The sequence below is a fragment of the Lissotriton helveticus genome, chromosome 6, assembly GCF_964261635.1.
Source record: "Lissotriton helveticus chromosome 6, aLisHel1.1, whole genome shotgun sequence".
Taxonomy (NCBI): domain Eukaryota; kingdom Metazoa; phylum Chordata; class Amphibia; order Caudata; family Salamandridae; genus Lissotriton; species Lissotriton helveticus.
In genome coordinates, this window is record NC_136067.1 from 1,819,707,965 (window position 1) to 1,819,720,746 (window position 12,782).

General features: G+C 48.4%; 1 protein-coding gene across 4 annotated transcripts in view; it reads right to left on the reverse strand.

Moving 5' to 3' along the window:
• BICRAL (BICRA like chromatin remodeling complex associated protein) overlaps positions 1 to 12,782 on the reverse strand; it is an 883,634-nt gene that overhangs the window by 64,350 nt on the left and 806,502 nt on the right. For all 4 annotated transcript variants that reach the window (XM_078649712.1, XM_078649709.1, XM_078649710.1 and 1 more), the window contains one exon: positions 8,532 to 8,634. In XM_078649712.1, the coding sequence (XP_078505838.1) occupies positions 8,532 to 8,634 (103 nt within the window). The remainder of the gene's footprint in view (positions 1 to 8,531; positions 8,635 to 12,782) is intronic.

Below are 12,782 nucleotides of genomic sequence, written 5' to 3' on the forward strand. Positions count from 1 at the left end.
GAGCTCAGCTCATCATGAGCACCTGGGCACTGTGCCTCATGACGAGCATGGGGGCGCTGTGCGCACCCCGCCCCCCAGCACAGCGGGTGGAATTACCCCCGCATGCAAGGGGTTAAGGGCCAGATGCATCAAGCATTTTGTGCCTTCGCAAACAGCCGTTTGCGAACTCAAAAAAATGCTTTTCTGATGCAGCATACCCTATTTTGCAATTCGGTAACGCTATGAGGAAAAGGCATGTTTAGGGCATCCCTTCCTAATGCCGAATCGCATCAGTATGCATGAATGTTTTGCAACCGAAATGAGGTCATAAAAAATTCATATTTTATCACCTACTTCAAATAGGTGGTAACCAATTCGCAAATGTGAAGGGGTCCCCGAGGGACCCCCTTCCCCTTTGTGAATATCTGTAAATGCATTTTTGAAGAACAGGCAGTAGTGGACCCACGGACCTCTGCCTGCTCTTAGAAAATGAAAGGAAAAGTTTTCATTTTCTCTTTTGTTAAGCATCCGTGCTTTACAAAAAAAAGATTGCTTTATTAAAAAGCAATCACGGACATGGTGGTCTGCTGACCCCAGCAGGCCACCATCCCCGTGATTTTTGCGATTCCTAGGGGGTCGCAAATTGTGACCTACCTCATTAATATTCATGAGGTAGGTCATTTGCGATCCCCTAGGAATCGCAGAAAATGTTAAACACACATTCATGCATTCTATTTTGCAATTTTCTAATTGCGAATCGCAATAATTCGCAATTAGGAACTCGCAAAATGAATTGTTGATGCATTTGGCCTTAAAAAACCTGAATGGGGGGGCGAGGCCAAGATGGCGACCTGACCAGACGTCCTTCCATCGGCTCCCCGGCCCTGAACCCCGTGTTACCCTTTCAATAGCAGGTTACCCCCTCAGAACTCACTGATTCCTGCTTTGCTGCGTCCGGTAGTACAGCGAGATACGCCTGCCCAGCTCACAGCAGGGGAGATGACCGCTGGAGCCCCTTTCTGATCCTCCGCGGTGCACCTGGCAAGTGGCGGCTGTCATGGCGGCGGCAGCCTGAAGCGACCCGACGTGTCGGAACATTATCATGCGCCTGGACAGAGAGCGGTGGGGTACAATAGCGTGCCATGGGGCAGAGACCAGAGCCCGGCATTGGCGGCTGGATCTTGGGGGGCTGGGGTCCGTCGGACTTTGTGACCTGTGACAGCCTGGCCTTCCCGGGCGCGCCCGGCCCTGGAGTGAGGCCCCTGGTCCGGGGACTGGCCCGGCCATAAGAGACGCCCTGCTGGCCGCCGTACCCTCAGGCGAGAACCCCCTGCTGTGTGCCTGATTGGTTTGGCCGATCTCCGGGGCAACATACTCAGCGGCGACCGGTGTGGAGGCATCGCACATCCGACGGAGGTGAGAGGTGGGAAGTCGCCAAAATTGAGCCCCCGGCTTTGGGCCTACCCCCGGTGCAAGTAAGAGTCGCGCCTGCAGCGCAGGTCCGGTGATCGGACTCCGAGGGGAAGGGGAGAGACTCTTCTAATTTGAGGCGGACCCACCCCCTGGTGTGTGCGGCCCCGAAGGACGGCGGCGGGTGGAGAGGCCTGCGCGAGCAGCACGGGGGTCATCAAAATCCAACCCCCGGCTTTGGGCCTAGAGCAACATCGGCGAGGGCGGGCTCTCGACTAGTACGTCTAGAGACGAGACTCTCCCTGTAGGCCCTCTGACACCCGTGCGCCCGGCTCCCGGAGACCCTGTTGCTGCTGAGCCGGGAGGCCTGCTGAGGCCATAACCTTCACCATTAGCGCCACGGCCCGGCCTTGGAGCGGGAGGCCCGGGCGCCACCAGCACAAGAGGGAGGCCTGAGCCTCTCCACAGCACTTGCACGCAGAGCGGACCCCATCACGGACTGGTCCCCGACTTACCTGCTTGGCGCGCTACAGCGGCCCTGAACCAGGAGGCGCAGGCCTAGAGGGGACGCTTGCTGGTTCTCTGCGGGGGTCGGCCGCCCCTCTCTGGACTGACTAGGGCGCTGCAAGAGACTGGGCTACGCTGCGGGGGAGCTCTGGGTGGTCCTCGAGATCCCTGAACCCGGCAGCGGCATGGCTAACGTGGGACGCAGGGGCAATCGCACGATAACCGACATGCTCAGCAAGAACGTCTCAAAAGGGGGGAAAACCCAGGCCCCCCCTCGCCCTCAACCGACGCCACTGGGCAACAGCGAGAGCAAGGAGAGGCGCCCATTACGAGGGCCTTCCTGGAATCCCTTTTTAATACCCTACGGGTAGATTTCCAGGCACTGAAGCAGGACTTAGCTGGGGAGCAGCGAGAGCTACGTAGGGACATTAACGGTCTGGGTGAGCGAGTGGCCGCAGTGGAAGACGCTGACCATACCCGTAGTGAAGAGCTGGCTCACCTTCAGCAGGAGGTCCTCCGCCTTCAGGAACAACAGGTGGACCTCGAGAATCGTTCCCGGAGGAACAACATTTGGGTCCGGGCTGTACCGTCAAAAGCGGAGGGGAATAGCGTCGCCTGCTACCTGCAGGACCTCTTCAGAGACATACTTGGGAAGCCACCTGAATTCGTCATCCGCATTGACCGTGCACATAGAGTGGGCCTGGCGAGACGCGGGCCGGCCCAACCGCCGGACATCCTGGCATACCTCCCGGATTTTCCCCTGAAGAAGCGGATTCTACAGGTAGCCCGCCAGAAGCAGCCTCTGCAGTTCCGGGGCGACTCCATCGCCCTGTTCCAGGACTTATCAGCCATCACGCTGCAGAAGAGGTGAACTTTCAAAGCAGTCACGGCATTTCTACGTGACAAAGAGGTGCCATACTCCTGGGGTCATCCATTTCGCCTCATCTTTAAATGGCAGGGGACTCTGCACCAGCTCCGCTCTCTTAGCGACACATGTGCTCTACTGAAACTCGACCTGCCGGACGACGGGGAGTCCGGGGAGGTTCCCCACGCAGATCGCAAGGTGGGCCCGCACAGCACTCCCGCGATGGCTGGCAGCGAGTTCGGCGACGACGCCAATCGAAGGCGCACCTCAAACCTGACCCAGAGACAATGGCCCAGGAGCAAGCAGCGGCCGTCCAGGAGGTGGTCAAAGACACCACAGCTTCTTCCTAAGAGGCCTCGATTGGGGGGGAAGCCTTTAACGCTCTGCTTTGACGGGGGGAGGGGCCGGGGAGCCAGGGGTTGCCACTGCCACGTTTCCCTACATAATGACATTCTACGGACCAGAACTCCGTTCTGACAGGCCCGAGACTATGGTTTGCATTTGGAGTTTTCAAGTTGGGGTGAGGGTGGGGGGATGGGGGTTGGAGGGAGACGGGTTGGGGGAGATGGTTGAGGATTCTGAAGTTGGGGTTAGGGTGGGCACCGGGAAGGGTGGGAGGGGGGTCTGGGGAGGGAGTGGGTCGTCCAGTGCTCTATGCAGGTCTCAGCCGCCTGGGATACAATTCCGCACCAAGCGCCGCCCAGACGGGGGAACAGCGTTTTCGACTCCAATGTCCCACTTGCCATCTCCAACCTTTAAGATTTTGACCCTTAATGTACGGGGCCTAAACAACCCAGTAAAACGGTGCGCAATACTGTCCCACTTAGAAAGCACCCAGGCAGACATTTGCTTATTACAACAAACTCATCTGCTATCCCGCGACTGCCACCGACTCTGCTCACACAAATTCCCGACTCAACTCTTCTCTTCTGGCAACAACAAGACGGCAGGGGTGGCGATTCTAGTGGCACGGCATTTTAAGGGGGAGGTTCTACACAAATGCGCAGAACAGAAGGGGAGGCTGCTGGCATACCGATTTAGGATAGGGGGCCTCACGTTTACGGTTGGGTCCCTATATAGCCCTAACGAGAACCAGGAGCACTTTTTACACTCGGTCTTGACAGACGTTACAGTTACGCCAGATAGACATATCGTACTTGGGGGGGACTTCAACATGGTCTTCGACACAGTCCTGGACGGGTCCGCCCAGCGCACCCCCCAAACTGGAGCGTTTTCGTCCGGGTGTAAGGACCGGATGGCGGAACTTGATCTTCACGATCTCTGGCGCCGTACGCACCCTCGAGATAGGGAATATTTGTACTACTCCAATGGGCATAAAACGTACGCCAGGCTGGACCATTTCCTGGTCACGGGGCCTGTGTGCGCCTTAGCTACCGCGACGGAGATAGGAGTTATCTCCCTGTCGGACCATGCGCCAGTCACTACCACAATCCAGTTGCCACCGATATCATACTCCCCCAGGGTCTGGCGTCTCAGAGACACCTTATTGCATAAAAAAGCGGTGGTGACGCGCATTCAGGACACTATCCGTGACTACCTATCTCACGACGCCAACGCCGACACCTCCTTGGCGACTCAATGGGCGGCCATTAAGACTGTAATCAGGGGAGAATTTCTGTCCCTTTCCTCTGAGGAAAATAGGGATCGGCAATGCAAGCGAGACGAACTCACCCAGCGGGTGCGCGAACTCGAACAAATGCATCAACGAACGGGAGCTCCCAGAATCTGGAAGCAACTTAAAGTGGCTAGGAAACTCCTAGCGGCCCTGGATATGGACCGGGCGGAGTATGCGGCACTGCGAATGCGACACGCCTAATATACCAGAGGGGACAAGTGTGGCCGTCTCCTGGCGAATGGGCTTCAGGTTGCGCGCCAACGGCAATTGGTGAAAGAGCTCTCTGGGCCTGACGGGGCCATGATCACAGAGGATGCCCAAATCGCGGACACCTTCCGCAGCTTCTATGCGACTCTTTACACAGGTAGCCCTTTGGACGACCTAGCAGCAGCGGAATACCTGGACTCGGTCGCTCTCCCTTCCCTGACTCCCTCACAGGCGGAATACCTAGACAGGGATATTCGCAATGAGGATGTGATCTTCGCCATTGCCAAACTCAAACATGGGAAGGCCCCGGGGCCGGACGGCTACACGTCCCTCTTTTACAAAACATTTTGCACGACGCTGGCGCCGATTCTCACCCGCCTTTTCAATTCCTCTTCTGCACCTGGCGCCATCGCACCTGACCTCCTGCGGGTGTCCCTTACGGTCATCCCCAAGTCGGGGAAAGATAGGAACAAGTGCGGCTCCTACAGGCCGATATCACTCCTGAATGTGGATCTTAAGCTATATACCGGGATCCTAGCGGCTCAATTGGCCCCCCACCTGCCGGGACTCCTAGATCCAGACCAGGCGGGGTTTATTCCCGGATGGCAGACGGTGGATAACACCAAAAGGATCGTCCACCTCATAGAAAAAGCCTCCCGAATCCCTGGGGAGAGAATTATGCTAGCGGTGGACGCTGAAAAGGCGTTTTACCGAGTACACTGGCCATACCTAGAACGGGTCCTAACGAAAGTCGGGAAAAATTTCGCTCCCTGGGTATCCAGCTGGCCCCCTACTTTGCCGGCCATAGTGAGGGCCAACTATGCCGCACTCCACGGGAAGATACGAGAGGAGTTGAGACGTTGGAGGCGCGGCACACTTTCTTGGCTAGGTAGAATTGCCGCGGTCAAAATGACCGTCCTCCCCCAAATTCTCTATCTATTTAGAGCGCCACCACTACAGCCGCCTGTGGGTTGGATTCAGCAAACGCAGGCAGACCTTTCGCGCTTTATCTGGCAAGGTCGGAAGCCCAGACTAAAGAGGGCACTGACCACTCTGGCCCCGGAGGCCGGGGGGCTGGGGATACCGGACCTGCGCAAATACTTTCAGGCAGCACAGTTGCGCTGTCTAGTAGAATGGAGCAAGTGGGAGTCGGACAAACACTGGCTCTTCCAGGACCAGGCAGTGGCAGGGCGCCCTCTCCAGGAAATACCCTTCCTACGCAAAGCCCATCGACCCGCTAACTTGTATGCTTCCTTTGTCACGAGAGTTCCCCTGAAGGTGTGGGACGCCACTAACACCATACACGAGCTCACCACCTTCCCTTCACCACTTACACCACTGGTTGATAACCCAGATTTCACTCCGGGGCTAGTCAAGGGAGCCTTTACACACTGGCGGCCCGCGGGGTGTCGTTTCCTCTACCACGTATATGGTCCGGACGGCGTCATTCCCTTCCCACTCTTTAAACAGGAATACACATTACCAGAGACGGAACGGCTGCGCTACATGCAGGTCCGCCACTGGGCACTACATCCACAAGTGAGAGAGACGGCTGATAGGAAATTCCTACCCTACGAACGGTGGCTTCTATCCCGCACTTCGGACGCCAAACTAATATCCGATCTTTACAAATTCTTGCAACCACCATCCACACACCTCCATAACCCAGGCAGGGAACGCTGGGAACGGGAACTGGGTAGGCCGTTGAGTCATAAAGAATGGGACCAGATCTCATACAGAGCTCGACACACCACACGGGGCTCACGGAAACACTAACCAAGGTATCTACATACTGGTATTCTACCCCGGAACGGATACATGAGATGGACCGCAGCAAGAACAAAACCTGTTGGTGGGAATGTGGGCACGTAGGCACATTATCACACATCTTGTGGGACTGTCCGCTTCTGCACTCTTAATGGAAGCAGGTGATAGATGACATTGACACTCATTTTAAGACCGAGCTGCCTCGCTTCCCCGCCTACATTCTACTGGGGCTCCCTAACCGATTGACATACCCCCTGCGCTCCCGCAGGGGACGTCAGATTGCTATCGCCCTGGGCTCTGCGGTGCAGAATATCCTTACACACTGGCGCACTACTACGGTCCCTTCCCTTACAGGGTGGTTACATAGGCTGTGGCACGTGCTGGGGATGGAGAAGTTGTCACTTACCTTAGCTGGAGATATAGATCAGTTTGCTGAACTTTGGCAGCCATTCCACTCCCTGTTGGTCACTAAATTTAGGGAAATCACCTGCCCGAGATATCTTCGCCTATTGCGGCTCACTGCACCTGAAGGGGGGGATTCCTAAACGGGCTCCGAATGGGATGTCCTTCCAGGGTGGTGGCAGGGAGAAACGGGGTAGGATAGGCCTGAGTACTGGACGGAGGGAGGGGGGAGGGAGGGGCTGGGGAGTTTGGGGCTCGGGGGGGGGGGGTTCCGGAGGGAGTTTCTTCCTTTATCGCAGCACTGCCTATATCGATGTAACGCTGCTGGCTGGATTAATTTTGGAATGTCATCAGGAGGGGTTCCGAGCCTCATGCGCGCTTCTGGCCATCGCAGATCCGCACCTCGTATGCAATGTATGTTCTGTTTCTTTGTGCTGCTTCAATAAAAATGATTTAAACCTAAAAAACCTGAATGGTATCAGTATTCTGATAGCCACTCTTGACATTCTTTTCAGGACACTGACGGTAAACAAACAGAGAGGGCGAGTCAATCCGATTACCAAAAGAAAGAGGTGTACAGTAGAGAAAGTGATGCATGACTCAAGACTGACGTCAGCCTCAAGAGAGAGGAGAAAGGATTGGACTCTAAACCCCATTAAAGAAGAAAGTAGCAGGACTTTCTAAAAAACATGCTGATGTAGCTACAAGCCCTTCAGTGAAACCAGACTTGTGTGAGAGTGCTTCTAGACAAAGCAGCAGTACTCAAGATAGAGCATTCGATGCTTCAGAGGATACTGGATGTAAATCCAACTGATGAGTTTATACAAATCGAGACTCCAGATAAACATTTAAATCCTACTGATAGGATTAATAAATTGAATATGAAAAATGAAGGGGATATAGTACGTACCATTAAAGCAGTCATTAGGACAGATGAACACTCGCCTATGTGAATTTTCCTAACGTTTATGACTATATATGAAGAACCTACAATGCAGAATGTCTTTTGTGCAACAAATAAGAAACTAAAATGGTTTACCAATTATTATGGATTCTAGCCGTACATTTTAAGAGAGCACCACAATTAAAAACTTTTTTGTAATCTCATAAGCTACATGGTGAAGAAGATAAGCATTTGATGCATAGTGAACATGTGCAAATTGACAAGTATCTGTGAAGTCTGATTAGCTTTATTCAACAGCTGCAAGATACATGGATGGCAAAAGGAGGGGGGGATTTACAAACATTTAGGAACTGGTGTTCCCAGCTCGAAGACCTTGCACTTCAAAATCATTCAGGGGCAACAGTTATGCAGGTGCACTGAGCAACCCAGAATACAGGCTTACATTTGTGTTATATAATCAAAAGATTTCCTGGCGCCGAGCAACACAGAATATGGTCTTGCATTTGAACTATATATTCAAGAGATTTTCCGAAAAATACTTAGGTCCTGATTTAGAATGTGCCACAGCAGTCACCTCGTCACAAATGTGAAAGATATTCTGTCCACCGTATTACAAGTGCATTATATTCTATGCCACTTGTAATAAGGCAGGTGGTATATCCAACACGTTTGTGATGGAGTAGTGATCCCTCACACTAAAAATCAGGCCCTTAAGAACTACAAGATTTCAAAATTTACTTTTAACTGTGGCTTACAAATCCTCAACATTTTGGTATTTGTACTTAATTTTAAACGTGTTCTTTTTCAAAGAGACATTTCTCCTATTGCTCTAATTAAAGTAAAATGTATCTTACCAGGATCGACAATTGTCAAACGCTTTTCACGGGTTAGAGTTGCTCTTTCTTCCTGATTAAACATCCTGTCAATCATTACCATCTCAGCTGAGGGATTTATCCGCTGAAAATTAAACATTCAAAATGGCGCTAAACACATGTATTTTTGTATCACAAGGGCACTGGCAACTAATTACGATTTACTTTCATTTTTACTTTTATCACTGCATCTTGAAATACACCGAGAAATAAATACAACATAACTTATAAAAGTTACATTTATCAGAAATATTTAACCACTTAGAATTAAAGTCCTTTGAAGATCTAAAAAGACTGACATTTTGTGTTCATATTTATGTCATGGGAGCCTCTCATGTAAATATTAGCGAAAAATACTTACACTTGTAATAATAGTCCTCAATCATGGTTGTTCTATTTTAATTCATAAACATTATATAGAGGATACATTTAAATAGACAAATATGCAATTTAAAATTGATTCACAAAAACATGCCTAGTTAGTTTCTGGTTTTTTTTCTCCATTATATACAGTGAGAATTAAAACTTGATCAGTCATATGGACCATCAACACCACATTGTGGGATGCCCCTCTTTCCTTTGCTCTTTGCAGTTTTCCTCGACGTCACATAACTATTAAATCGGGGATAGTACCTGTCATTCTTAATGGGGTTATACTTATACAAGCAGTTTGCCTCACAGCCTCGGTTCTTTAAAAAGGTTTAGCATTAAGTAGAAAACAGCGCTAGAGAACATTATCAACATTATTGCCATTCAGGGATGAGGGAGGGTTAACTATGACTTCCGTGAGTATTCCTATGATGCACACCCAGGACCACAGTAAGTGGCATTTAATTCTGTATCATAAGATCCTCATTGATAGTCACAGAAAGGAATAGATTAACAAAGCTTACGGCTCAAAGCAAATGCCAGTAAAAGGTATGACATATTTAGCTAGTATGACTGTGTTAATCAAAGACACATTTGAGGCTATTCACAGAGGTAACTTACACTTGTGAGTAATTTACAAGTGTAATTTACTTTTACATTTTTGAGTAACTACTACTTTTGGCTATTCCTTTAGATTTTACTCAAAAATATTTATACTAACTTTTCTCAAGTTTAGCAAACCTCTTTTACCTCCCTCTCACATTTACTACTAAAACGTATACTTATGTGTGTGAGGACTCTCGAGATCTTCGCACAGAAATTGATAGAAGTTTGTGAACAGCATTTTGTAGTATGTTTGTACTTCTAATGCAGTACTTCAAAACATGCTACAAAATGCAGTTTGTGAACAGCCCCATTGAGTCAAGCAAATAGGTTTTTAAAAGTGCTTGCCCTACTATAGGGTCAGCTCAAGAATTTTCATCCACACAATAATGTTTAATGAACATATGGATCGACTTCCATGCGGCTGCTGTACAAATATCTAACAAGAGGACACTTCTTAACCTATCAGCAACTTGTTTAAAACCCTGGAAGGGGTTTGCCTAATGGTTGATGACAACAAATAATATGGGAAACTATGCATATGGAGAGCTCTATAATTAACAAAAAGTTAATTAGTGTTTCTCTTATCCTTTTTTTCTATCTAAATATAATTTTAGGACTGTACTAACATCCACAGAGTGGAGTGACCTCTCTGCAGGAGTGGAAGGCCTAGGGAAGAAACCAGACTGATGAATTGTCTGGTTAGTATGAAAATCCAAAACTACTACCTTGGGCAGTGCAGGAAATTTTGACTTGTTCTTAAAATAACTCTATTATGATCGAAAACTGGATAAGGCTCAATAGAAAATAAGGGTTGGAGTTCGCTGACCCTTCTAGCAGATGTAATCACTATCAAAAAATCTATTTTGTAAGACAGGTAGTGCAATGTAACCTTATGGAAATGCTGAAAAGGATGAACCATTAATTGACAAAGAACCATGAAGAAAAAGGCAGCTGTCTTGGAGGATACGTTTTCTTGAATCCTTCCAAAAAGCCTTCAATCGGTGGAATTGAGTAGAAGGACTTTTGCTTTGAGCCCTTTTTGTAGGCTACAATTGTAGCCAGATGAAAGCTAATTGAAGAATATTACAGTATTGAAGTTGCAAAGTACAGAAACTAAGGTACGATCACATCTGCTTGACAATCCCTGGAATCATGTTTATTTTGTAAGCATCATATTATGATTTTTCTCCATTCGAAATTGTGGGATGCTCTTGTAGAAGGACATTTGGCTTCTTTCAATATATCCATACATTCCTGAAGTAAGTTTAGAAGCCATAGTTTAAGATTTCAGAAGCCATGTAGCCAAATTCAAAGATTGTATGTTGGGGTGATGAACTCTCCTCTGCATCTTTAATAGTAGATTTGGTCTGCACAACAGTTTCTTGTGTGGTTGTAAAAATAGATGAAGGAGTTCTGGAAACCATCACTGCATTTCAAAGGTATGAGAATTATTTTTGCATCGGAGTGCTTCAGTGTCATAAGGAGTGCTGTCGGAAAACTCTGGTTCACATACATTTGACGCAGAGTTGGGTATTTTAGATTTAGTTTGGTAGCACAAAGATCCATTTGAGGAAATTCCTATTCCCAGAACATATTTTATAAGATGTCGCTGTTTAGCTTACACATAATTTTCGCCGTACTATCTGATTGGCAGATTTGCTTGGTGATTCTGAAGACCTGGGAGGTACACTGCCTGAATGGTCAATGATCTTGTAAGAAGCCAACGTTGTATTGCTTGAGCTGCCACACATAAAATCCTAAACCTGGTTTCACCATGCTTGTTTAAATAACATATTGTGGTCCTGTTGTCCATTGTAATCAACAACCGACCTGTAGCTATGGATGATGGAAGGAAAGTTTTAATGCTAGATGCGCAGCTTTATGCTGTAAGCCATTTATATGATAAAGCTGCTGTCTCTCCGACCACAATCCCTGTACTGACACGTATTGTAGATGGGCACTCCAGCCTGTCAGATATGCGTCCGTCACTGTCATCCGAGAAGTAACGTTCTGGTGAAAATGAGTTCCTTTTAAGAGATCCTTTGACACCACTTTGAGAAACTATCTGGCTTCAACAGTGATGGCAAATTGTCTTCCTAACTGTCCTAGTGTTCGTTCAATTGATCTTTCTTGCACTGCTCAAGAGGTCTCATGTATAGACGTGCATATGGAAGTAGAATATTGCAAGAGGCCATTTCTTCCAGCACTGAATAAACTTGCCTTGCCATAGGGGTCTGGGTGTATAGAAGTTAATTACACTTCTTTATAATCGAAATCACTCTCTCGTCTGAATGAGAGACTTCTGTCTTTGGATTTGAGGTTGGTCCTAGGTGGTCGAGAATCTGAACTGCATTCAACCTTTGATTGTTGACGTGAAGTCTAAGTATTTGTTCATTGGTTGTAGGTCTAGAAGTGGGCAATATTACTTTTTGGTGTCTTTTCTGGGAACCAAAAGATTCAATCTCCTTTCTTAATGAGTGTAACTCAATTGTGAGAGAGAGATTTGAATTGGATGGCACAACTGTGTTCGATAATTTGCAATGCCTATCTGTGTGATGTTCTTTAGATCCACTCTGTTAAATGTTTTGATACACAGCCTCCCACTGTAGTGGCAAACAAAGGTGAGCAACTTGGGCCCTCATTGTTTTGAATGAGCTCTTGACTTGCCGGTTGTTGATGATTTTGCTAGACTCATCCTTTAGAGGAACAGCTTTGGTACAGTTGTTTACATTTGCTGCTGTTGCCCCTGATTGGTTTGTTTGCAGGCCCACTGAGGGTGTTGTGTTAGAACCCTCCATAGCTCTTGGTACCAGTAGTCACAACACTGGTATTGGGATCAGTGATATCTCTTTCATTCTTCCAGACCCACTGCCAGGGTTACTTTCTTCATTCTTTCCATTTCCTCATCAGAAGGATGACCAAACAGAACAGATCCAGACATGGAAGACTTGAAATATTCAGTTGCTTAAGAGATGTAAGTCTTCACCAGAATGTTTGTCATAAGGAGATACTGTGACAGTATTGAGTGGCAGTGAAATCTGCACTGATCACTTGGTTCAATTCTAGATGACTTCTAAAAAACCTTATCTGTAGTCTCTTATTAATTCCTCTGTGAAAGAAGATAACATCTCCCAAAGTGACCGGTCATATCATTCGAGCCAGGTGGCGTCACTGGTTGTTTTCAGCTAAATCACAGCAAAACCACACATTTCACTGTCAGCAGCATCAAATCGTTTACTCTCTCAGTGAGGAGGGACT